The sequence below is a fragment of the Macaca mulatta genome, chromosome X (genome assembly GCF_049350105.2).
Source record: "Macaca mulatta isolate MMU2019108-1 chromosome X, T2T-MMU8v2.0, whole genome shotgun sequence".
In the NCBI taxonomy this organism is placed as follows: domain Eukaryota; kingdom Metazoa; phylum Chordata; class Mammalia; order Primates; family Cercopithecidae; genus Macaca; species Macaca mulatta.
The window spans coordinates 141,543,093-141,567,896 of NC_133426.1; the positions used below are offsets into that span (position 1 = coordinate 141,543,093).

At 41.8% G+C, this 24,804-nt stretch overlaps 2 protein-coding genes and 2 long non-coding RNA genes across 5 annotated transcripts in view; 3 read left to right on the plus strand and 1 right to left on the minus strand.

Moving 5' to 3' along the window:
- Positions 1-2,808: 2,808 nt before the first annotated feature.
- FAM127A (family with sequence similarity 127, member A) lies at positions 2,809-4,056 on the plus strand. Its single transcript, NM_001194127.1, is given in 1 exon segment — positions 2,809-4,056. A coding segment is annotated over 1 exon segment (342 nt). The 5' UTR covers positions 2,809-2,894; the 3' UTR covers positions 3,237-4,056.
- A 4,503-nt stretch (positions 4,057-8,559) lies between these two features.
- Positions 8,560-24,804, plus strand: part of LOC144338726 (uncharacterized) — a 48,307-nt gene continuing 32,062 nt past the window's right edge. Inside the window, exon 1 of the long non-coding RNA XR_013413052.1 lies at positions 8,560-8,698. This is a non-coding gene — a long non-coding RNA (uncharacterized LOC144338726). The remainder of the gene's footprint in view (positions 8,699-24,804) is intronic.
- LOC144338727 (uncharacterized) lies at positions 9,535-17,897 on the plus strand. Its single transcript, XR_013413053.1, has 2 exons — positions 9,535-11,348; positions 16,758-17,897. It is a non-coding gene; the product is annotated as an uncharacterized LOC144338727 (long non-coding RNA).
- On the minus strand, positions 18,583-19,842 carry FAM127C (family with sequence similarity 127, member C). Of its 2 annotated transcripts, XM_077987872.1 has the most exons (2): positions 19,582-19,842; positions 18,587-19,046 (listed from the first exon to the last, which is right to left on the minus strand). In XM_077987872.1, the coding sequence occupies exons 1-2, from the start codon at positions 19,771-19,773 to the stop codon at positions 18,963-18,965; spliced, it is 276 nt and encodes a 91-aa protein (XP_077843998.1). In that variant the 5' UTR covers positions 19,774-19,842; the 3' UTR covers positions 18,587-18,962.

Below are 24,804 nucleotides of genomic sequence, written 5' to 3' on the forward strand. Positions count from 1 at the left end.
TTAAACTATGAGGATGCAAAGGCATGAGATTGATACAATGGACTTTGGTGATCCAGGGGGGAAGGATGGGAGGGGAGTGAGGGATAAAAGACTACATATTGGGTACAGTGTACACTGTTTGGGTGACAGGTGCACTAAAATCTCAGAAATCACCACTAAAGAACTTATCCATGTAACAAAAAACCACCTGTACCTCAGAAACTATTGAAATAAAAGTAAAAATTAGAAAAAGAGTACAATTAAAAATATGAGGTAACAACTATTTACATAGAATTTGTATTGTATTAGGTATTATAAGTAATCTAGATATGATTTAAAGCATATGGGAGGATATACATAGGTTATACGCAAATATTATACCATTTTATATAAGGGAGTTGAGCGTCCTCAGATTTTGGTATTTGCAGGGATCCTGGAACCAGTCCCTTGTAAATACTAAGGGATGACTATATTTGTCTATTTTGATAACAATATCACATTGTCTTAATTGCAGTAGCTTTATTATAAATCTTGAAATCAAATATTATCAGTCCTCCAACTTATTTTTTCTATTTCAAAGTTGTTTTTGCTAATATATATATATATTTTTTGCATTTCCCTATGAATTTTAGAAGCAATTAGTTGTTTTTTATATGTTAAAACACTCACTGGGACTTTGAATCTATATATCAATTTTTGGGAGGATTGATATACTAACAACATTAAATCTTCCAGTCCATAAATATATCTCTGCATTACTCAGATATTTTGTAATGTATGTCAGGAATGTTCTGTAGTTTTCAGGGTACAAGTCTCATCTCTTTTGTCATATTTAACCCTAACATTTTTTACGTTTTTATGGTGTTTAAAATTCTAGCTCAAATTTCTCTTGTTCGTTACTAGGAATACAATTGATTTTTGTATATTCGCCTATGTCCTGCAACCTTGCTAAACTCGCTTCTTAGTTCTAGTACTTTTTGTTGATCTTAGAAAATATGTTTTCTATATGCACGATCCTAGTGTGTATGAATAACAAAAGTCTGCCTTTGCCCTGTCCAATCTAGATGCCTTTTATTACTTTTTCCTTTCCTTATTTTCTTTGCTCTCATTGCACTGTCTAGAATCTCCAGTACAATACTGCACTAAAGTGATGAGAGTGGGCATATGTACTTGTTTTGTTCGTCTTTTTTAACTTTCAAGTTCAGGGGTACAAGTGCAGGTTGTTAACATAGTTAAACTTGTGTCATAGGAGTTTGTTGTACAGATTATTTCATCACCCAGGTATTAAGCTTATTAGCCGTTAGTTATTTTTCCTGATCCTCTGCCTCCTCCCACCCTCAACCCTCTAATAGGCCTCAGTGTGTGTTGTTTCCCTCTATGTGTCTTGTTCTTGATCTAAGAGTGAAAAGCATTCAGGCTTTCACCTTCGAGTATGACAGCTGTAGGATTTTTGTAGATGCTCTTCATCAGATTTAGGAGTTCCCTTTTAAGTTTGATGAGAGTTTTTAATGGGAACCATATGACATAAATCTTTGCTCTAGGAATTTGCTCTAGAAAAATGAAAATCTGTGCTCACACAAAAATCTGTACGTAAATGCTTATAGCTGATTCATTTGTAATTTCCAAAACCTGTAAATGTGCCAAATACCTTCCAACAAATGAATGGATCACCAAATTTGTATATCCATGCTATGGCAGACAGATTCTAAGGTGGCCCCCAACATCCCAATATCCTGGTCATACCTTTCAGTGTAGGTGGGGACTATGGCTTGCTTCTAACCAAGAGAATGTGGCAAAGGTGATGAACTCCCATGATTATGTTAGTTTATACATGACTCCATCTTTCAAGGAGAAACATTCTCCCTTTGTTCCATGAAGAAACAAGCTGCAGTGTAGTGAACTGCCTAGAGACAGGGCAACGTGACAGAGAACTGAGGGCAGCTTTTATAACAAATTAAGAGATTTCTTAATATTTAACTCTCCTTACATTAACTGCTTGTGGTATATTATTCTTTTTAAAAATTTATTTTCTAATTTTTGTGGGTACATGATAGGTATATGTATTTATGGGGTACGTGAAATGCTTTAATATAGGTATACAATGCATAATAATCACATAATGGTAAATGGGGCATCCATCCCCTCAAGCACTTATCCTTTGTGCTACAAACAATCCAATTACACTCTTTCAGTTATTTTTAAATGTACAATTAAATTATTTTGACTGTAGTCATCCTGTTGTGCTATCAAATACTAGGTCCTAATAATCACATCATGGAGAATGGAGTATACATCCCTCAAGCGTGGTGCATTACTCTTTGAACATGCTGCTCTGGATTATATTTGCTAATATGTGGGGCTTCTCTATTAATGTTGCAAAGTAGGGAGCCAATAATCTGGTTGAGAGACGCAAGAAGGAGCAGGAAAATGTGTTCACAGAACCTCATACTAGTGGCGTCCAGGGCCAAGGCTCCCCGAATGCATACCCAAGGGCTGATGAGAGGTGGGGACCAGTGCAGCGGGAGGACTCCTCAACTACCAGAACTAGGTAGGGCCCCTAACATACCCTTGGAGCGAGCTCCTCGCGCCCCGTACACCACCAGGTCTCCCTGGTTCCTCCCCTGCTCCCCGTCCCGCCACCTTAGGAACCCTCAGCCCAGCCTCTCCGATAGGACCCTGCCTCCTTGAGGGCTTTAGGCCCTTCTTCGCAAGTGTGTGCCCCACGACGCGCCTGCGTACTAGGGAACACCCGGCCTTGTGGGCGGAGTCCATGAGAGGGCTGGAGCCCCGCTCGTGGCCCCGCCCACCCTAGCTTGGGCAGGCCTTCGTGGACACGCATTTCCGGCGACGCCTCGGTACTGACCTCTGCAGAGCCGGGTGGAGCCCATTGACGTCCAGCGAAGCGAAGAGCAGCGATGGACGGTCGGGTGCAGCTGATAAAGGCCCTCCTGGCCTTGCCGATCCGACCTGCGACGCGTCGCTGGAGGAACCCGATTCCCTTTCCCGAGACGTTTGATGGCGATACCGACCGGCTCCCGGAGTTCATCGTGCAGACGGGCTCCTACATGTTCGTGGACGAGAACACATTCTCCAGCGACGCCCTGAAGGTGACGTTCCTCATCACCCGCCTCACGGGGCCCGCCCTGCAGTGGGTGATCCCCTACATCAAGAAGGAGAGCCCCCTCCTCAATGATTACCGGGGCTTCCTGGCCGAGATGAAGCGGGTCTTTGGATGGGAGGAGGACGAGGACTTTTAGGCCGGGAGACCCTCGAGCCTGGGGGCGGGTGCTCTGGGGAGGGCCCGCTGTGTTACTGGCCGCCGCCAGGGTCGCCACAGGCGCCCTCCCTCCGCACCTCCCTCCCCCTCGAGCCGCCGCGATGTCCCCTGCGCTCCTGTCCCCTCCCGCGTAGTGCTTGCCTTTGTTCCAGGAATAGCGCTCCAGGCTCCTGCTGCCGCCCCTGGGCCTCACTCTGGAGCGAGCCGCCGCCCTCTCCTTCCAGCCAGCCAGCCCCTCCCATGCACATTTGGACGCTGTCCTGCGCTCCAGCTGCAAGCTGGGCTCCTGTTACACACTGGACAGACCACCCACTGCCGCCGCTGCCAAGCCCCCTCCTCCCCACCAGACTGCCAGACGACTACATCATTCTGCCCACAGACCTGCGCTGCCACTGCCATCGCCATCCATCGCATCCCACTGACAGACTGCTGCTCCTAGTGATCTGGACTCACCTCGGAGGTATCTGGGCTGGCCACAGTCCTTGGACAGTGATCCAGACAGCTGGCCCCCCAAGGGATCTGTCACCTTCAGCGAGACCTATTTCCTCCCCACCCCCAGAAACCTCTTGTGTTCCAGCCTAGACCCAGGTGTGCCTGGCAGCCAAATCGAGTCTCTCATTTTCTCTTGTGGACCAGTTAGTTTTGCCTATAACCCAGTTTTCTGAGTTTGCAACTGTCTCTCTGATGTGTGCCTTTTGTTCAACACAGTAACCCCTGCATTCTGCTCTGCTCTAATACACTACCTGGAGAAAGTCTTTTCCTTATTTTCAATAAATGTCAGACATTATTGAAAAGAAATGGTCTCAGTCAATATGGCACTTTTCCCTCCCTGGTTCTGTAAATGGGGTCCATATCTTGTTCAAAAACTATATGTCCTGCCACGCTATGGTTGATGTTGACACAGAGTCCTGTGGTGTCCTGCAAATGGAGATCCCACCGGTGACTAATCCCAGATGATTAATGTTGTAAACAAGTCAAGTTTTGTGCCCCTTAGGAAATGAACCTTAATCTGACTGTGGCCAAGATAAGATAAGGAATAGTCAGATAGGGTGCTTTTTCTTCCCTCTTTTCCAAAAAACTGTCTGAAAGCATATACCCCAGATGGTTACAAGCCATGCATCTCACACATTTGTTGGTGAACACTTCTTACAGTTTTATTTAATGCATTATCAGGGAACCAGCAAAATGGCTTAGATACTTCAGAAAAAGCATTTACATTTATATTGCTTTAATTGGGTAAGTGGTGGAGAAAGGAATGCAGAACTGTAGTTAATTTAGGTACAAACTTGTTTAATGAATGACCTGAAACACAATACAATTACCACCTTCCCTAATGGGCAGAAAAAAAAAAATTCTCTTCAACGTATCTCTGCATGCAAATCTTTGAAATCTACTGTGCTAACATGCCTCTGCCACCCCATCTATCTCTGGGAAAAGCTCAATATCCCAACAGAAGCAGATTATCCTAAGGTGGGCTTGTAGGGCAGCACTCAGTCAACAACGCTCTGCCTTTTTTGTTGTTGTGGTTGAGATGGAGTCTTGCTCTGTCGCCCAGGCTGGAGTGCCGTGGCATGATCTCAGCTCACTGCAACCTCTGCCTCCTGGGTTCAAGCAATTCTTCTGCCTCAGCCTCCTGAGTAGCTGGGACTACAGGCACGTGCCACCACACCTGGCTAATTTTTGTATTTTTAGTAGAGATAGGGTTTCACCATGTTGGCCAGGATGGTCTCAGTCTTCTGGCTTCATGATAACCCAGCCTTGGCCTCCCAAAGTGCCGAGATTACAGGCATGAGCCACTACGCCTGGCCTCTCTGCCCCATTTCTAATATGTGTTATTTTTCCAGAGCATACGAATGAGGAATAGATCACAAGGGTTTTTTATGTTTGTTTACTTTATTGCTTCTCTCTCTTCATTTAAATAGGTGAAATTTTGCCACTCAGCAGTGATTCATAGGGCTGTATGTGGAGGTGGAGGTACATTATTATCTGTATTATGTATGTGATAATATTTGTATTCCCAGAAGTAGTGGAAACATCATTAATTTGTAGTTTGGCATATAATAGGTCAAAATCTTTTTGAAATCAGAGATGCAATTCAAATTGCCTAATAAAATAAAGTTTTTATGATTTATAGGGCTCTTAAAACAACTGAAACTGGGCTAATCATGAAGGCCAGTTCAAGGTGCTGACAGTCACCTTCCTGGATGGGTATGAAGGAAGATTGTGTTAAGCATATTCACTGTTTGGTTTTAAACACAGATTCTGCTGAAGTGGTTGGAAAAGTGCTTGGAAGCAGTTTACATTACTGAGTAGGTCCAGCATATCCCCTGTGTTCTCTGTCCACTGGCTCTGGAGGTAGGTAGAATGGGCAGGGACCTTCTGGGTATCCTTTGAACAATGTCAGTAACTCCTCACCTCCCTCAACAACGATGCCCAGCAGTTTTCTTCCTCCTACAAGAATGAGAATTATTCCTTGATCTATGCTAGTTTTATCATCTCAAGGGTCCTCTTTTGTGCTGCAAATGTCTTGGGTAGGGTAATAATTCACAATCATGAACATCTTCACAGGATTTCATAAAGGGACAAAGGAATGGCATTTGTAAGAGTAGAAGGGGTTCTTTTGTATTACTTTGCAGTCTCACCTTTTCAGTTGTCACTGTTTGTTTGTTTCCTTCACTTCATTCTCTGCAATGTGATCAATACCCAAGCAAGAGGCCTTACCTCCAAAGGATGGAGAAACATAAAAAGTGACAATATGGAAGATGAATATAAGAAAGAGAACAGAAATACAGTTAACCTCTTTCTTTTGATGATCGGGACCAGTAATGACTTGAAACCTATAATTAAGATAACTTTACCCAAATTTTTGTGACGCTTAGATCTACAAAGATTTAATAGGGGAACAAAGTAGGCTTTGGATGGTTCAGTGCCCTGAGACCTTGGTTCTCAGGGGAATCCTGGTAGAATATACTAGTGAGAGGTCACTCCCCACTTACTCCCAGTGCCCTAAGTACAATCCTGTACACAGAGTCAACCTTAAGGCAGAGATGTAGTAAGGAAGGGGATTTCAAAGGGACCCTTTGTGAGTGTCCCTGATTTGCCTGTCACTAGGAGGCTGGAGGACCAAAGGAGTAGGCTGAGAGATTGAGTACCAGAAGTCCTAGACGTAGGGATGCTTCCTCCAGGTGCCACTGCGGAGGTCTGATGACCTGCCTGCTTCTATAGATATTGCAGCAGTGTTTTGTCTTCCATCATGAAGGTCACTCAGACTACACAGGTACAGCAATAAGCAGTTCTGAGCAGCAAAGAGCCTAAAATGAAAAGTATGAAATCTATTGGGACCAAGTATGGGACGGACAAAGGTCAGTCAGAATACATACCCGGTGAAATAAAGTAAAATGAAAGGCCATGATGATCTCAAACTATTTAATGACATGGGGAAATGATCACATCTGAACAGTAAAGAATAAAAGGAGGGTACAAAGCCTTCAAAACTTGGTGAGGGCAATCAAAGTCCCTCTGTCTTACCACCACTGAAGCTCATCACGGACCCAATACTGAAAGTACCTGGACTTTATGTGCATGAACGATCCCTGACTTTATGATGATGGAGAACGTGGTTCAGGGAAGGCTGCTTGGCTTGATTCTTAGCTGCCGGCCCAGAACTGAGCTCTTTCTCTTCCCTGTACACCGCTGCTTTTGGCCCTCTTGACGGTTGTACCACATTCTTTTACTCGTCCCCAATCCTCTTCATACCCACTTTCTTACTGCTCCTTAACAGACGGTCACCAAACTCATTCTACCCCCAACTCTCACTTTAGTGGGTCCTTCTTTTCCAACCCTGAGGCAGTACCCCAATTCTAATGCCTGTCCCCTTTAGCCCACTGCTTGCAGAGGCCCTGCCATAGTGCCTAGCTGATCCTAGAACCTATTTTTCTCTCCCTGCTGTGGCTATTGCTATGTCTTAGGCTGCTGAGAGCATATTATCACATGATCAAAAAGAGAACATTTAGGATTTCACAACCCTGAAATTATAGTAAGCCTGTTAATTTGGGCCTTGGGCTAAAGACTGCAATAGTACCCGTTCTGCAACCTGAGTGGAGGACTGCATATTTACTCACATTAGAAGCAAACACAGTTTTGGTAAGATCATTAGGATAGATTCCTAAAACTAATGTATATATCAAAGGCCATACGATTTTAACTGTTTGTTAAAAATCTCACTCCAGAACAATTGTTTACAAATTATATTCTCATGAGTAATGTGAGGGAATTTTTTTTGCCTCTATCATTACTAAAACTTTAATTTCAATAAAGATAATATTCCCAAAAATAAATACTTTTTCTCACAATAAAATTCCTTTTTTTGTAGCGTCCTGTTTCACCTCTATCACCAAAAAGGTAAGGCTTTTACAAAATGTTTATTTTCTCCCTCTCTTCTGCCCTACCATAATTGAGACAATCGGAATACTTTTAATTCTACTTTCACACCCTTCTCTCATCCCCCAAATCATGGGGCTGGTGGAGATAGTTGGTGTCTGAAGGTATAAAAGTAATACAGCTAGGGATTTTTAAAAAATCATTTTTAAGCCTCTATAGAGAGCAATATTTAACTTATAATACGAATGCCTATTAATCAACTTTCAGATATTGAGCATTAAATGACATTTTTAGGGATGAAGACAACAGCAAAGTTGAATTTAGACCTTGTCAAAATTTAAGGAGGTCTCCAACATTGAGATGTTCCCAACTTCCCAAAAGAATATAAGTATATTTAAATAATGAGTTAGCAAAGTTACCAGGTATAATGGTGAAAGAAAAAAGGAATACCTGCCCATAAGATGTTGTGAGAAAATACAAGGATCAAACATTAAAAAAAAAATTCAGATGTAACCACCCACAAATTTGGGGGCCACATTCACATTCAGCAAGAAACCTTAAGGAGGAGAATTTATTCTAAAGTGGTTCTGGGCTGCTTGTGTAGAGAATATAAGGTTAAAGGATATGTACATTCAAATTGACTTTCAACTTAAAAGATTGCCTATAATCCTTCCAAAGGCTCCACTACTCCCAGCTTGATCTACCTTCATGGAATCACACAGAGACAGCCTATGTTAGAAGCCAAAGCTGAGTAATACCCTGACTATAATCATCATTCTCAGTGCTTTCCTGTACTATTATTACTTCAGTGGGAATATTACCCTGGCTGATTTTGGAGTCCCTCTCTCACCAACTGTCCAGCCATTTCCAAAGTGAGTTTAATGAATATTCTTATATCTCTAGTGTTAGAAGAAGACTAGACAACAGAGTGCATTGAACAGGACTCTCCTGGGCAACGCTGGAACCTCAGACCAGCATGGGTCATTTGAACCCATTCGATGAATTGACATCTACACAATGTATGTAATCAAGGCCATCAAGATGAGAGTAAAGAACTTGCATGTAAGTAGCCATGACATCAGATCCAGCCTTGTCCCCTCTGCCAAAACAAAAACATATTAATTTGTAATACTTAAAAATGATGAAGAAATGTGTAGTGAGGTCCTAATATGTACAAAGAAATGTTAGATGTGCCTCGTGCACATGACCTTATTTCATCATCATTTTAAGATGGAGTCCATATTTCTACCTACTCTTTTACACCGGTACAGATAGAGAAACAGGCATTTGCAAACAAGAGAGTATACTCCAGGTATTTTTTAAATTGGAAATTTTAACAATGTTTTCTCAATATTTAATATAAGAACTAGACAAAATACCAGTACGGACATAGAAAATCTAAAGAATAATACACATGTCTAGAACACTGTATCAAACAACTAATACACAGTGTTTTCGAGTGCATATGGTGCATTCACCAAGATAAGCCATTTACTAAGGCATTAAACAAGTCTCAATACATTTTAAAAGCTTGATGTTCTTTGGTCATAGTAGCAGAAAAAGCATTTGACAACATTGAACTTCAGTTCATAAAAAACCCCAGCAAATTGGGATTGGAAGAGAATTCTTGTCTGATAAGGAGCATCTACAAAAACCTATAGCTAACGTCATACTTGATGGTAAAATGTTGAGTGTACTTTTAAGTGGGTATATTTAAGCCCTTAGTTCAGATAATTGCAAGGAAGGCTGAGGGAGAAGGATCTAGCTATCATTATTTTTCGTGGTGTTAAGACTAATACCCACTAAAACAGACACTATTAATATTCTATTCTTATCCCCTTGGTATTCTTGGCCATTTTAATCCACCTTTGCTCTGCTTTTGCTTTTTCTCCCAATAGCCAGAATCTGTGGCTCTTTGTCACAGGACTGCAGAACCAACCTCCTTTTGTCTCCAAGCATGAAGAGCCAGTATCTGAGAATTAAAGTCCGCCAGAGAGTAGACTTTAGCTAATAATTAGTAGATATATAGTTATAAATACTGCAGCTCTGTTGCTCCTGTTTGAGACAACTCTGATTTGTGACCTGTATTGTCTCCAGTGTCCCCCTATTGGATTGTGCCACAGTGATCCTTAATGGTACCTTGGTTGATATCAAAATATTGTTTGGCCTTCTTCCTCTCCCTGTTGCATGGTCCCACTCCCTAGTCACTATATTTTTACTTGGACCACTTCCTAATACATCACTTTCAGATGAATCCTCAGTCAGAGCCAGCTTATGGGGAACCCAATCTAAAGGCACAGCCAAGTCGTTTTCCAAAATATTTCTTTTACTTTACACTCTTGCCCTCAATGTATGTGGTCCCATTTCCTCACTAGTATTTGGTACCATCAGTCTAACATTTTGTCAAGTGTGTTGCTTTAATTACTTTGTATTGACTAAATTTATATGTTAACTATGCATATTAACTTTTTGGAGTGATCACTAAAATAATGTAAATAGAGTGTATAACTTCTTAACGAGTAGAAAAAAGCAATGAATTAATATAAGGAACTTAGAATGTTTTAATTACAAATAATTGCCTCCCAGGGTAAATGTCCTTCTTCTCATTATTTTAGCTGTTTTTTCATCTTCAAATTAGACATTTATACTGTTGTTTGTTTAGATTTAGCCATGTATTTGCCATTTTCTTTGCCAGCATTCCAGACATTTATAATACTACATTTTCCTTCTTCTAAAGTATATCCTATAGATACTCCTTTAATAATGGTCTATTAGGGAAAATGTGATGTCTTTCATTTGCTGAAAAGTTATTTTATCCTCATTCTTTTAAAATTATTCTTGTTGAGTCTCTTTGGTTTGTGGAACCATTGATATCTCTTTTTTTCTATATAATATTGTATTATGTGCCACCAAAACCTTAGTGATGCAATAGTTCTTAAATGACAATTTCACTCTTTTGTCCTAAATTTTTCCCCTTAATCCATCATCATCAGTTCGGCAAGTTTTGATACAGGTGCTTTTAATGTTTGCATATGAGCAGGCAGTAACTACTATGTCACAGCAGCCCCTTGGCCAACAACAATTCATAATTTTGATTGATTGTAAGAAACACCTTGATGTAAGAGATATTAAAACGTGGCAAATTTGAACAGAATTGATGGAAACAGCGTTATTCTCTAGTCTTCTAGCTTCCATTTTTGCTGTTGAAAAATTATTTGTCAGCCTAATTTTGTGTTTCCTCTTTGGTTGTTTGAAAAATCTCTTTGTATTGGTGTTCTGTAGCTTTTCTACTGCTTATCTAAATATACAGTCCTTTTTCCTTTTCTGATATTAAAAAAAACTGAGATATGAGTTACATCCAGCAAAGGATAAAAATCTTGAGTGTATAACTTGATGAACATTTACATATGTATACATCAATATAACACCACTCAGATCAATGTATAGAACATTTCCAACATTCAAAAAGACTCTCATGCCGCCTCTCAGGTAGGAGCCTCTTAATTATAAACATTCTTCTGACCTTTATCACCAAAGATAAACTTTACCTCTTTTTGAACTGCTTGTAAATGAAATTATACAGAATTTATGCTGTATGTCTGTGAGATTCATCTATGTTGTGTGTTTCAAGTGTTCACTCTTATTTATTGAGGTTTAAGTTGATAAGTCTGTGGCGATATCTCATTGTGCTAAATTTGCATTTCTAGGCTGAGTGAAGTGGCTGACACCTGTAATCTCAGCACTTTGGGAGGCTGAGGCCAGAGGATCACTTGAGCACAGGAGTTCCAGCCCAGCCTGGACAACATAGTGAGACCATATCTCTAAAAAAAAAAAAATTACAAAAAATTAGCAGGGCATGGTGGTATGCACTTGTAGTACCAGTTACTCAAGAGGCTGACGTGAGAGAATCACCTGAGCCTGGGAAGTCCAGGTTGCAGTGAGCCGTGATTGTGCCACTGCACTCCAGTTTCAGTCTTAACGCATATGCTAGCCGGTTATCCCTGCACCATTTATTGAATAGGGATTCCTTTCCTCATTGCTTGTTTTTGTCAACTTTGATGAAGATTAGATGGTTGTAGTTGTGTGGTTTTACATCTGGGCTCTGTATTCTGTTACATTGGTCCATGTGTCTGTTTTTGTACCAGTACCATGCTGTTTTGGTTACCGTAGCCTTGTAGAATAGTATGAAGTCAGGTAATGTGATGCCTCCAGCAGTTTTGTCATTTTTGCTTAGGATTGCTTTGGCTATTCTGGCTCTTTTGTGGTTCCGTATAAATTTTAAAATAGATTTTTCTAGTTCTGTGAAAAATGTCATTGATAGTTTGATAGGAATAGCACTGAATCTTTAAATTGCTTTGGGCAGTATGGCTATTTTAACAATGTTGATTTTTTTTTTCTGTACATGAGCATAGAATGTTTTTCCATTTGTGTCATCTCTGATTCCTTTCAGTGGCATTTTGTAATTCTTGTTGTAGAGATTTTTCACCTCCCTGGTTAGCTGTATTCCTAGGTATTTTATTTTTTTGTGGCTATTGTGAATAAGATTTCATTCTTTATTTGACTCTCAGCTTGGATGTTGTTTGTGTACAGAAATGCTACAGATTTCTGTATACTGGTTTTGTATCCTGAAACTTTGCTGAAGTTGTTCATCAGATCCAGGAGCTTTTGGACAGATACTTTGGGATTTTCTAGGTATAAAATCATAGTGTCTACAAACAAATAGTTTGACTTCCTCTCTTCCTTTTTGGATGCCTTTTATTTCTTTGTTTTGCCCGATTGCTCTTGCTAGGACTTCCTATATTCTTGATGTTCATATCTTCCAGGCAAAGGCCACTAGGAATATCTCGTCATTGAACAAATATTGAGTTTATTATTCATTGCAATGAAGGAGAACATACCGTGGAGAATTGTTGGGAATCTCAGCAAAAAGGTGTTAGAAAATGTTTGAAGTGTTTGGGCGTATGTTAGGTGATTTTCAAGAGAGTTTAAGGAAGTGAAGCTTTGCTCTGGATTGGATGCTGTCAGGAAGCAGGGTTAATTGTATGCTGAGTGTCTTAATAAACATTTTATCTGGGAGGGCAAACATTATTAGTGTTTTTTTGTGTCCTGTTTAATACATCTCTGCCAAACTTAATATGATAGTCTCCTATATGTTCCTCTAATATCATGTTTTAGCTTTCAAATTTAAGTCTATGATCCATACTGAATTAATTTTTATGTATGCTGAGAGGTAGGGACCAATGTTCATTTTTCAATATAGGTATCTAATTGATCCAATAGCACTTATTGCAAAGACTATTCTTTCCCCCCAGTGAATTGCAATTGTGCCTTTGTTATAAATTAGGTCACCATATATGTGTGAATTTCTTTCTGGACTGTTTATTGTGTTGCATTTTTCTGTCTATCCTTGCACCAATACTATACACCTTAATTTATGTTCCTTTATAGTAAGTCTTAATATCTGGCAATGTAAGTCATCTAACTTGTACTTCTTAAATATTACCTTGGCTATTCTAGATCCTTTGCCTTTCCATATAAATGTTAGAGTCATTTACCAATGTCTCTTGTGGAAGAAATCTTTGTCTAACACAATATCATGAAGATATACTCTACTTGTTTTCTTCTAAAATCTGCTTGATTTTTATTGGGGTTGCATTGAATCTAAAAATAAATTTAGGGAGAATATATACCATAACAATTTTGAATTTTCCAATTCATTAACATCTTATATCCTTCCATTTATTTAGTTGTTTAATTCATCTCAGTAATGTTTTGTAGTTACTAGTGTTGAGGTATTGCAGCTATTTTATAGATTTATTTCTAGATATTTGATACTTTATAACACTACCATAAATGGTATTATTTTGTTAAATTTTATTTCCCCTACTTTGTTGTTATTAAATAGAAATACAATTAATTTTTAATAACAGATTTATTGAGATACGATTCACTTACTCTAATATGTACCCTTTTAAAATATACAAGTCAGTGGTTTTTAGTATATTTGCAGAGTTGTCCAACCATTACCATTATCTAATTTCGCAACATTTCCATCACCCCAAGAAAATACCCCATGTCTCCCTGTTTTCTTCTTCCTCAAACCCCAGGCAACCTCTAAATGGTTTTCCACATCTATATATTCGTGTATTCTGGAAGTTTCATATAAATGGAGTCATACAATATGTGGTATTTTGTGACTGGTTTCTTTTATTTAGCATTATGTTTTCAAGGTACATCCATGTTGTAGCATGTATGTAGCATTCATTCCTTTTTAAGGTTGAATAATATTCCATTGTATGGATATACTATATTTTATCTATTCATCAGTTTCCGGAGTTTTTGGGTTGTTTCTCATTTTTGGTTATTATGAATAATGTACAAGCTTTTGTGAGGACATATATTTTCAGTTCTCTTGGATATATACCTAGGAGTAGAATTGCTGTATGGCAACTTTCTGCTTGACAATATTAATAATTTTATATTAACACCAACTCCTACTGGTGACACTTATGTTGCTTCAAATTTTGGCTCCTGCAAACAGGGCTGCTGCTTATGATCTGTAGGTTGCTCACTTCAGAAGTGCCTCTTACCAAATGAGTGACTGAGGCTACAATCTAGCCCCTACCTAGTCCGCCACGTCAACCAGTGGGGCTGCGTACACACTTAATACAGTTCGCTTTTTTTTTTGAAGCACAAAATTACTAACAGCTTAACAAACTCTGCATTCATGAGGCTGCTTTCCCCAAGAGGAGGTACCTTTTATTAATTTAGATAAAGGTACTATGCAGCTTAGCAGAGGTACTAATCATATATACATTTAAAAAAATGCTATAGTCAACATCCTTGTTGGAATTGCTTCGTTGTAGGGTATGTTTGTCTTAAACTTTACAAGGTGCTGCCACATTCATCTCTAATTTTGTTGTACTATTCTACACTGTTATAAGCAGTATATAAGAATTCTCATTTCTCCATATCCCCTCAACACTTAATATGGTCATTTTTACTCTCTTTTTTTTTTTTTTTTGAGATGGAGTCTCGCTCTGTCGCCCAGGCTGAAGTGCAGTGCCGTGATCTCGGCTCACTGCAACCTCCGCCTCCTGGGTTCAAGCGATTCTCCTGTCTCAGCCTCCTGAGTAGCTGGGATTACAGTCACACGCCAGCATGCCTGGCTAATTTTTGTATTTTTAGTAGAGGTGGGGTTTCACCATGTTGGCCAGGCTGGTCTTGAACTCCTGACCTTAGGTGATCCACCCGCCTTGGCCTCCGAAAGTGCTAGGATTACAGGCATAAGCTACCGCACCCGGTCTACTTTTGGCAATGTAATGCTTTTGAAATGATACCTGTTTTTGTTCTATCTAAAATCTCTCTGATTACTATTGCAATTATGCATCTTTTCAAATGTTTCTCACTCAGAATTGATTGTTCACATATCTCTTGGATACCTTCCATTTGCTCTTCCAGATTCACTTTCCACTCTCCTCTATCCTGGAACAGGGACAGCTCTGTTCTCAGAGGCTGACCTTTATGGACTGCATAAACCATTCCCTTGCTCTCTGGCTTCTGGTTGAGTTTGGTCAATGGGAGAGCTCCATCTCTAACAGATTAAGAGGTGGCTGTGGCTGAGTTCCTCTATCAAAGGCCACAGGTGCTTTCCAGGGATTATCTTCTATAGCTAGAGCTCTCTGTGTTCCAGTAACCCCTCCCAGCCCTTACTCTTTTATGCCTTGGTGGGAGGCAACAGCTCACTACTGTTTCTAGCCCCAGGATAATTCAAAATCCATTGTTGGTTTCAGTATTAGTCAGCTATTGCTACAATAATGCTGTAGAAGAAGTCTCCTCCAAATTAATTAACAATCATTTGTTCTCTTTGCTCATGTGCTATGGGCCATCTGGGGCTATTCTTCTCCAGGATACAGTTAGGGTGGGCTTGGCTCTGGGATTCAGATTGTGTTTAGATCTGTTCCATGTGAATCACTGTATGGCCCAAGCTGAGGGATCAGCAACAACCGGAGGCATGCTCTTCTCATGGCAATCATAGGAAGGCAAGAAAACAAGCAAAACCACTCAAGCATATTTAAATCCTCTATTTACGTCATGTCTGCTCATATTCCATTGACAATAACAAATGACGGCCAAGCTTAGAGCCAGTGGAGCAGGGAATTACATCCACCATAGGGGTGTGGGAAAGTGAGGAGTGAATATTTGTGGAACAGTTATCCAATCTATCATAATTTATCTGAAACCTACCCATACATCTGTATATAGTTTGTTCTTTTAATTCTCCTCAATCACCCCATTTGTATATACCTTCTGTTTCTTTTTGGGACCCTGACTGATACTATATACTCCTCACAAATTTTTATAGATTTTTTCAGTTTTCAATGCCATACATTTAATCTCCCTGCGTTTTAGAGCAGCCTTTTTTTCTTTCATTTTGTTGTGTGCATCCCCCTCTCTAAGGCCCTACTCCATCTCTGGCATCAACCTTTCCTCACGTCTTGTGGCCTGCGCTAACACGCTAGTGTATATATGTCTATATTTTTCTTCATACTTAGCTTATTGTATATGTGTGTGACTGTGTGTGTGTATTCATATGTAGGCCTTTGGGGTTAACATCTGTTTAACAAAAAAATGGGCCACATTATGCAATTTTCTGCATATTGTGTTTCTTACTGAACAAAACCTTGCAAAAATCTCTCCAAAGTAGCTAGCATAGGTCTATCTTATTCCTTTTAAATGGTGAATTAAAAAAAAAAAAAAGAGTACACCACCTCCTCCAGGTAACACCACATCGAAAAACTAGTCCATGTGGCCTCTCCTCAATTCAGACAATTTTTTCTTCTTTTTTTTCTTTTCTTTTCTTTTTTTTAGATAAGGTCTTCTCTGTCGCCTAGGATAGAGTGCAGTGACGTGATCATAGCTCACTGCAGTCTCCAATTCCCGGGCTCAAGCGATCCTCCCACCTCAGCCTCCTGAGTAGCTGGGACTACAGGTGTGCACTAACACACCTGGCTAATTTTTAAATTTTTTTGTAGAGACAGGGTCTCACTGTGTTGCCCAGGCTGGTCTCCAACTCCCAGCCTCAAGCAATCCTCCTGCCCCGGCCTCCCAAAGTGCTGAGATTACAGGTGTGAGCCACTGTGTCCAGCCTCCATTTAGAACATTTCTGAATGGCTGTGCCAACTTTAGATATCCCTGTGGGATCAGGTGAGGCATCTGTTGTAAAAGTATGTTTCTTCATAAATTCTCCCTCTGCTGGATCCTACTTCTATCACTCCATTACAAGTGTTGTTCATGAGAGTCTGTTTCTGAGGGAGCTTAAAGTTTAATATTTGGTGTTAGTGGTGGTCATGAGGCAGATTATAAAATTGGATTTTGCAGCTTGATTACCTGCCAGGTGGCTAGTAATGGGAACTACATCACTGTTGGTAAAGGAAGTACTGATAACCTGCTATGTGGTAGTGGTGCAACTGTCAAAACTTCCACCCGTGGTGAACTGAGATAGGATATCAATGGAAGGAAATTTACTGACAGGTGCAGTATCTCAAGAATTTGAAATGTTCAGAGGAAGTAGTAATTATAAAGATTATGCGATCATATATGGTTGTTACTGGAGGCTATTGAATTGCAGAGAGACAATGAAAGGCTAAGGGTGATTAATCACCAATTTAAGTTAAAGTTGAAAGACAAAGAGTCTCATCTCCCCAAGGCAGAGGACAGAAAAGTATAAGGACCAGTCCTTTTTGTGGTACAATCACAGTCTGTTTTCATTTTCCACCCACACATCAAGCAAATCTAGCTACACACTAAGCTCAGCCTATTCCCACCTCTTTACATGTTCTGGAAATTCACACAAATTGGAAATAAGGGACAGAGTTGGATGCGTGATCTTTTAATACCAGAGTGCTGTGCTATTGGATTCTACTGGAATAAATTTCACCAACAAATTTGAACATCAAATAGTTGATGGAACAGAGGCTGTTTGTAGCACTATAGATTTAAGAGATTAGCCTACAGAGAAACAGTAATGAATATTAACTTTTATTCTGCTCATTAGAGAAAGTTATAATTGTATCGTCTCGCAGGTCATCAACCAGGTATGTACCTAAATTAATAATCACAGCTCTGCATCCCTTTCCTCATTACCTCCATATTCAAGGTTTTATAAATATAAATGCTTTCATAGAACACCTCTGCAATTCTGATGTTTCATTAATGAATCTCTGGTTAAATAAAACTTTGACAGGTGTTCACAAACAAATGTATGGGATTTATGGTATGGAGCAATTTGAGATTTGTGTTTTGTAGCCATTTTTTGAAAATAAGGAAACCTTTTACAAAAGTTTTTCCACAGTTTTTCACATTGCCTTGGCCAAATCAGATCAATGTCTACCTCAAAAGTGGCATGAAACTGCCTGGTTTAGAAGGGTCATCATTTGGCATTAGATGGTTGCCTGTAAGATCTCCATCCCTAGGACACTCCACAGGACTCAATCTTTTGTTTTTTTTTTTTTTTTTTTTTTTTTTTTTTTTTTTGAGACGGAGTCTTGCTCTGTCGCCCAGGCTGGAGTGCAGTGGCTGGATCTTGGCTCACTGCGAGCTCCGCCTCCCGGGTTTACGCCATTCTCCTGCCTCAGCCTCCCGTGTAGCTGGGACTACAGGCGCCCGCTACCTCGCCCGGCTAGTTTTTTTTGTATTTTTTAGTAGAGACGGGGTTTCACTGTGTTAGCCAGGATGGTCTTGATCTGCTGACCTCGTGATCCACCCGTCTCGGCCTCCCAAAGTGCTGGGATTACAGGCTTGAGCCACCGCGCCCGGCCCAATCTTTTGTTTTTATAATGCAAGAGTCAACTTCAGTCATAGCATGGCAGGGCACATAGCGTTTGAACAAGATAGGGACCCTATTTACAGAACCAGGGAGGGAAAGGTGCCATATTCATTGAGACTCCATTTCTATTTAATAGTGTCTGACATTTATTAAAAATGAGGAAAAGACCTTGTACAGGTAGTGTATTAGAGCAGGGCAGGGAGCAGGACTTACTGTGTTGAACAAAAGGCACACATCAGAGAGACAGCTGCAAATTCAGAAGAAAACAGGATTCTAGGCAAAACTAACTGGTCCACAGGAGAAAATGAGAGATTCCATTTGGTTGCCAGGCACACCTAAGCCCTGGCAGCTATGTGGCAGGAACACAAGAGGTCTCTGGGGATGGGGAGGAAATGGGTCTTGCTGAAGGTGACAGGCTCCTTGGGGGGCGGCCAGCTGTCTGGATCACTGTCCAGGGGCTGTGTCCAGCTCAGATACCTCTGAGGTGAGTCCAGATCACTAGGAGCGGCAGTCTGTTGATGAGATGCGGTGGACGGCGACGGCAGTGGTAGCGTAGGTTTGTGGGCAGAATGATGTACTCGGCTGGCAGTCTGGAGGAGTGGAGGGGGGTTGACAGCCACGGCTGTGTGTGGGCTGTCCAGTGTGTAACAGGAGCCCAGCTTTGTGCAGCTGGAGCGCAGGACGGCGTCCAAATGTGCATGGGAGGGGCTGGGCTGGCACGAGAGGGTGGAGGCAGCCAGCTCCAGAGTGAGGCCCAGGGGCGGCAGCAGGAGCCTGGAACGCTATTCCTGGAACAAAGGCAAGCACTACGCGGGAGGGGACAGGAGCGGGAGGGGACAGGAGCGCAGGGGACACTCGAGAGGGAGAGAGGCGCGGAGGGAGGGCGCCTGTGGAGACCCTGGCGGTGGCCACTGGCACAGCGGACCCTCCCCAGAGCACCCGCCCCTAGGCCCAAGGGTCTCCCGGCCTAGAAGTCCTCGTCCTCCTCCCATCCAAAGACCCGCTTCATCTCGGCCAGGAAGCCCCGGTAATCACTGAGTAGGGGGCTCTCCTTCTTGATGTAGGGGATCACCCACTGCAGGGCGGGCCCCGTGAGGCGGGTGATGAGGAACGTCACCTTCAGGGCGTCGTTGGAGAACGTGTTCTCGTCCACGAACATGTAGGAGCCCGTCTGCACGATGAACTCCGGGAGCCGGTCGGTATCGCCATCAAACGTCTCGGGAAAGGGAATCGGATTCCTCCAGCGACGCGCCGCGGGCCGGAGGGGCCGGGCCAGGAGGGCCTTCATCAGTTGCACCCGACCGTCCATCGCGCTGCGCGCGCTCCGCTGAGTTTCGCTGGGCTGCTTGGGGGTCAGCTAGAAGGCGTCGCCGGAAGTGCATGTCGAGGGAGGGGGCCCCGGCCAGGGCGGGCCGTGGGCGGAGCCATGGGGAGGGCCCAGGCGCTTGCGCGAGCTCCGCCCACAAAGCCTTGTGGTCACTAGTGTGCCGGTGCGTCACGGGGCGCAGAAGGCCAATGCCGGAAGGTCGGGGTTGGGGATAATGCTGTCGAGGAGGCGGTGTAGCCTCAGAGGAGTGGGGCGGAGATTATGCGAGGCGCGCCAGTGGGGCTCTCAGGACAGCAGTCGGTGTGCGGGGAGGCTGAGCCTGTTGCTTCTGGAGAGCAGAAGATCCCTGTTGTGGATTTTGATGCGGCCTCCTGCCGCACCCCTCCTGACCCCTCACTCATTAGTCCTTGGACATTGCATTCAGAACCCTGGGCTCTGGACGCCACTTGAGTAGAGTTCTGTGAACACATTTTTTTTGCTTCTCCGTATATGTCTCAGCCAGATTATTTGCTCCCTGGCCGCAGATGTGGTTGCTTTGCAACATTAATGGGAAAATCCCAAATATTAGCAAATATAATCCAGAGTGGCATATTCAAAGTGTAATGTGCCATGAGCAGTTAATGAAAGGTGAGTTAAATATTAAGAAATCTCTTAATTTGCTATATTAAGACACCAAAAGAAGGACAATCAGTTGATTATCAAAAGAGAAGTTGAAAGAGGAAACTGAGAATGGTTGGATGCTTTCCAAACGACATTATACGTGTTAATACTTAAGAATAAAGGAAAGAAATAACAAAGTTTCACGAATTGGAAAGGGAGAGGGAAAATTAAGCATTACACTTTGTATCCTAATTTAGTTGTGTGGCTGAGTACAAAATTAATAGTAATTCATCACTAGATTTCACATATGCAGAAAATAACCTATTAAAACATATAATTTGGCTTTGGGAGGCCGAGTTGGCGGATCACGAGGTCAGGAGATCGAGACCATCCTGGCTAACACTGTGAAACCCCGTCTCTACTAAAAATACAAAAATTAGCCGGCGTGGTGGTGGGCGCCTGTCGTAGTCCCAGCTACTCACGAGGCTGAGGCGGGAGAATGGCGAGAACCCGGGAGGCGGAGCTTGCAGTGAGTGGAGATCGCACCACTGCAGTCCAGCCTGGGCAACAGAGTGAGACTCCGTCTCAAAAAAAAAAAAAAATTATATATATATATATATATATATATATACACACACACACACACACACACACACACACACACACATATATATGTGTAAAATTTGGTTAAAGACGAAAATTGAAAAGTAATTCAAAATAAGTAGGGATTTAGAAATAAACATTAAAAATTATAAATTGCCACATAAAACGTTTTTTTATTGCTGAGGAGGAAAACAAAAGAATACTCAAAAAATGAAAGGCTATCCCTAGATCTGGGATGGGATGACTCAACATCATAAAGATGTTAATTTTCTTTATGTGAGGAGATGAAGGAGTTGTAGATTTATACCAGGAACTTCACATAACTGCCCCAGGAGTTGAAGAAGCTGAAGGAGACCCAGCAGGGCTAAATGAACTACAGATCCAGCTATTGCCCCATACCAACAAGGTGACACAACAAATTTGCCTTCACCTGTGTGAATTGCAACAGTGCCTGGTGACACCATAACCTTTCACATGCAAAATATCTGGCAGGCCTGATTAAGGCAGTAGTATTCAGAGAAAGCTGTTCTGAAAAGTGTTGTTCCATTAATGCTTAGTTGATACAATATAAATACATTACAACTGTGGCGGTAAACCAGTATACCCCACTGTAATTCAGGCAACACTTATTTCTTCTGCTTGGCTGGTCCCATATCAGCACTGACTCCTTAAGGACACATTATATTTATTTATTTATTTTTAATTTTTAAAAATTATGCTTTAAGTTCTAGGGTACATGTGCACAACGTGCAGGTTTGTTACATATGTATACATGTGCCATGTTGGTGTGCTGCACCCATTAACTCCTCATTTACATTAGGTATATCTCCTAATGCTATCTCTCCCCCCTCCCCCCACCCCACGACAGGTCCCGGTGTGTGATGTTCCCCTTCCTGAAGGACACATTATATATAGCATTGCATATAAGAGTACATGCATCCAGCCAGATATGTAGTCAGGGGTATTCTGGGTGGATTCATGGCCTCACCACTGCAGTCGTGCCTCTGCTAAATTTAAATAGGCCATTTTGAACATTGTCTCTGATAATGTTACTCTTGTATAATATACTGAGATTAAAAAAAAAAACTGTGGTAGATTGTATTATTGTTTGCTAAATAGTCTGGTTGCTACCCTGCAGTGTTCCTTGCTAGGTAGCACTCCCTGTCCACATACTTGTCCTGTTGAATGCATGTTGAATGCATTGCATGGCCATGTGACTTGCTTTGACAATGATACATGGGCAGAAATGTTATGTGTCACTTCAGGGTAGAAGCTTTGAAATATATCAGATGGGTCACTGTGTCTTTTTTCCTTCATTCCTGGTGACTGCTAATATCTCAAACAGGCTTCTCTGTCAGCTTGGACCCTGGAGTGGAGATGATGTGGAGTAGAATCTTACATGACCCACAGTGGGCATGCTGTATGAGCAAAAACCAAAATTCTGTTGTTGGAATCTAGTGAGATTTTTGGTTGTTTTTTTTCCTCAGTTTACCCTGGCTGCACCAACAACAAAATTATTTTGCCTCTTCAAAATTTGTAATGACATACTGAAGGTAGAAAGGGGCTTTGGCCATCTCTTCTTGACAACAACTTAATCTGAAGAGATTTTAGAGTAATTACTATAGAGTTAGCTGCGGAAAGAGATTATGTTTTTTCCTTTGTACAGTAAAGTTGGTTGTTAAAATTCATTGCTTGGGAAGGCTAAAGTGAGGCTAGAATTTCCACACTCTGATGATGGTCTTGTGAATTGAAACACCATTTAAAAATCAGACTAGCAATATGTAAGAGTCACTTTGACTCACTGCTATGGACTAAATTGTGTCCCCCAAAATTAGTATGTTGAAGCCCTAACATCCAATGTGATGGCATTTGGTGATAGGCCCTTTAAGAAGTAATAAGGGTAAGATGATGGTGTGAGGTAGGCCCTCATGATGGGATTAATGTCCTTATAAGAATAAACACCAGAGAGCTTGCTCTATGTCTCCAGCATGTGAGGACACAATGAAAAGAGGGTCATATGCAAGCCAGAAGGAGAGCCTTCATAAGAACCTGACCATGCTAGCATCTCAGACTTCCAGCCTACAGAACTGTGAAAAAAATATATAGATTTATGTTGTTTAAGATAGTGGTCCCTAACCTTTTTGGCACCAGGGATTGATTTCATGGAAGACAATTTTTCCATGAATGGGGGTGGGGTGGGGGATTTCAGGAGGAAACTGTTCCACCTTAGATTATCAGGCATTAGATTCTCATAAAAAGCATGTAACATAGATCCTTCACATGTGCAGTTCACAATAGGGTTCCCGCTCCTATTGATACAGGAGTGCTGGGAAGGGAAGAGTGTGGTCCCTTTAAATGATACGGGAGTGGTGAAGGGAAGTGCTGGGTAGAGAAAGGTGGGTCCCTGGCCAGGGCTCCACCCCCATGGACCTAGGTAAGGACAGGCACTCCTGCTTTCACGCCCAAATGTTGCATTTTCTAAGACCACCCTGGCCCGCCACGCCCCCATCCTGGGCCTATAAAAACCCAAGACCTAGTGGGCAGACACAAGTGGCTGGACGTTGTGAAGAACACATTGGCAAAAGAAGACACATGCGGCTGGTTGTTGAGAGCACACTGGTGGAAGAGCACATCAACAGGCACTGGCAGGCTAGCAGGCCATGGACTGGTGGAATGACGTGGAATTTGACTGGAGTGGTTGGAGAAGAGTTGGGCCATGGAGTGGCCTGCCTCCAGGGGAAAACCATCTCCTATCGGGCTCCCCAATCTGCTGAGAGCTACTCAATAAAACCTTGCACTCATTCTCCAAGTCCATATGTGATCCAATTCTTCCAGTACACCAATACAAGAAACCCAGGGATACAAAAATCCTTCTGTCCTTGTGATAAGGAAGGGGGTCTAATTGAGCTAACAGAAGCCACCTATGGATGGCTAAATTAAAAGAGTACCCTGTAACACATGCCCACTGGGGCTTCAGGAGCTGTAAACATTCACCCCTAGATGCTGCCGTGGGGTTGGACCCCCACAGCCTGCCCGTCTGTATGCTCCCCTAGAGGTTTGAGCAGTGGGACACTGAAGAAGCGAGCCACACCCCCATTGCCTCCCCTGAGAGGGGGACAGGGGAACTTTCGCAGTTCACTGTGAGAATCTAATGCTTCCCACTGATCTGACAGGAGGCAGAGCTCAGGCATTAATGCTGGCTCTTTCTGTGCAGCCTGGTTCCCAACAGGCCACGGACTGGTACCAGTGTGCAGCCCGGGGATTGTGGGCCCCTGATTTAAGCCACCTAATCTGTTATGGCAGTCCGAGCTGACCAAGACATTCATTAATCCAACACTTGAGAATTGAAAAGAAAATAATTAACAGAAGAAAATATTATTGAGGCATAGAGATATCCATAGCAAGAAAATCTATAATCCTCAAAATAAAAAAAAAACAAAACCCTAAATATCCAATGAAGGAATCCCCTACACATTAGTATTTATTAATACAATATATATGCAGTCATTAAAATAATTATGAAAACTAAAGAAATTAGCAAAATAATTAACGTAAAAAGCAGAGTCCAAAATGGTATAAGATGATTACAACTATGCCAAAGTTAAAATTCGCTGTGTGTAGCAGCACCAAGCATCTGATGTTATGAAGTGGCTACCCAGTCAGGTAGCACATTTCTAGTCCTCTGTGAATCCTCCTGGGTCTATGTGCTTAAGTTTTGTTAAAAGGAATGTACGCAAAACTTCCATGCCTGTCCCAGAGAATAGAACCGAAGAGAACGCTATAGAACTGATTTCATAAGGCTGGCAAAAC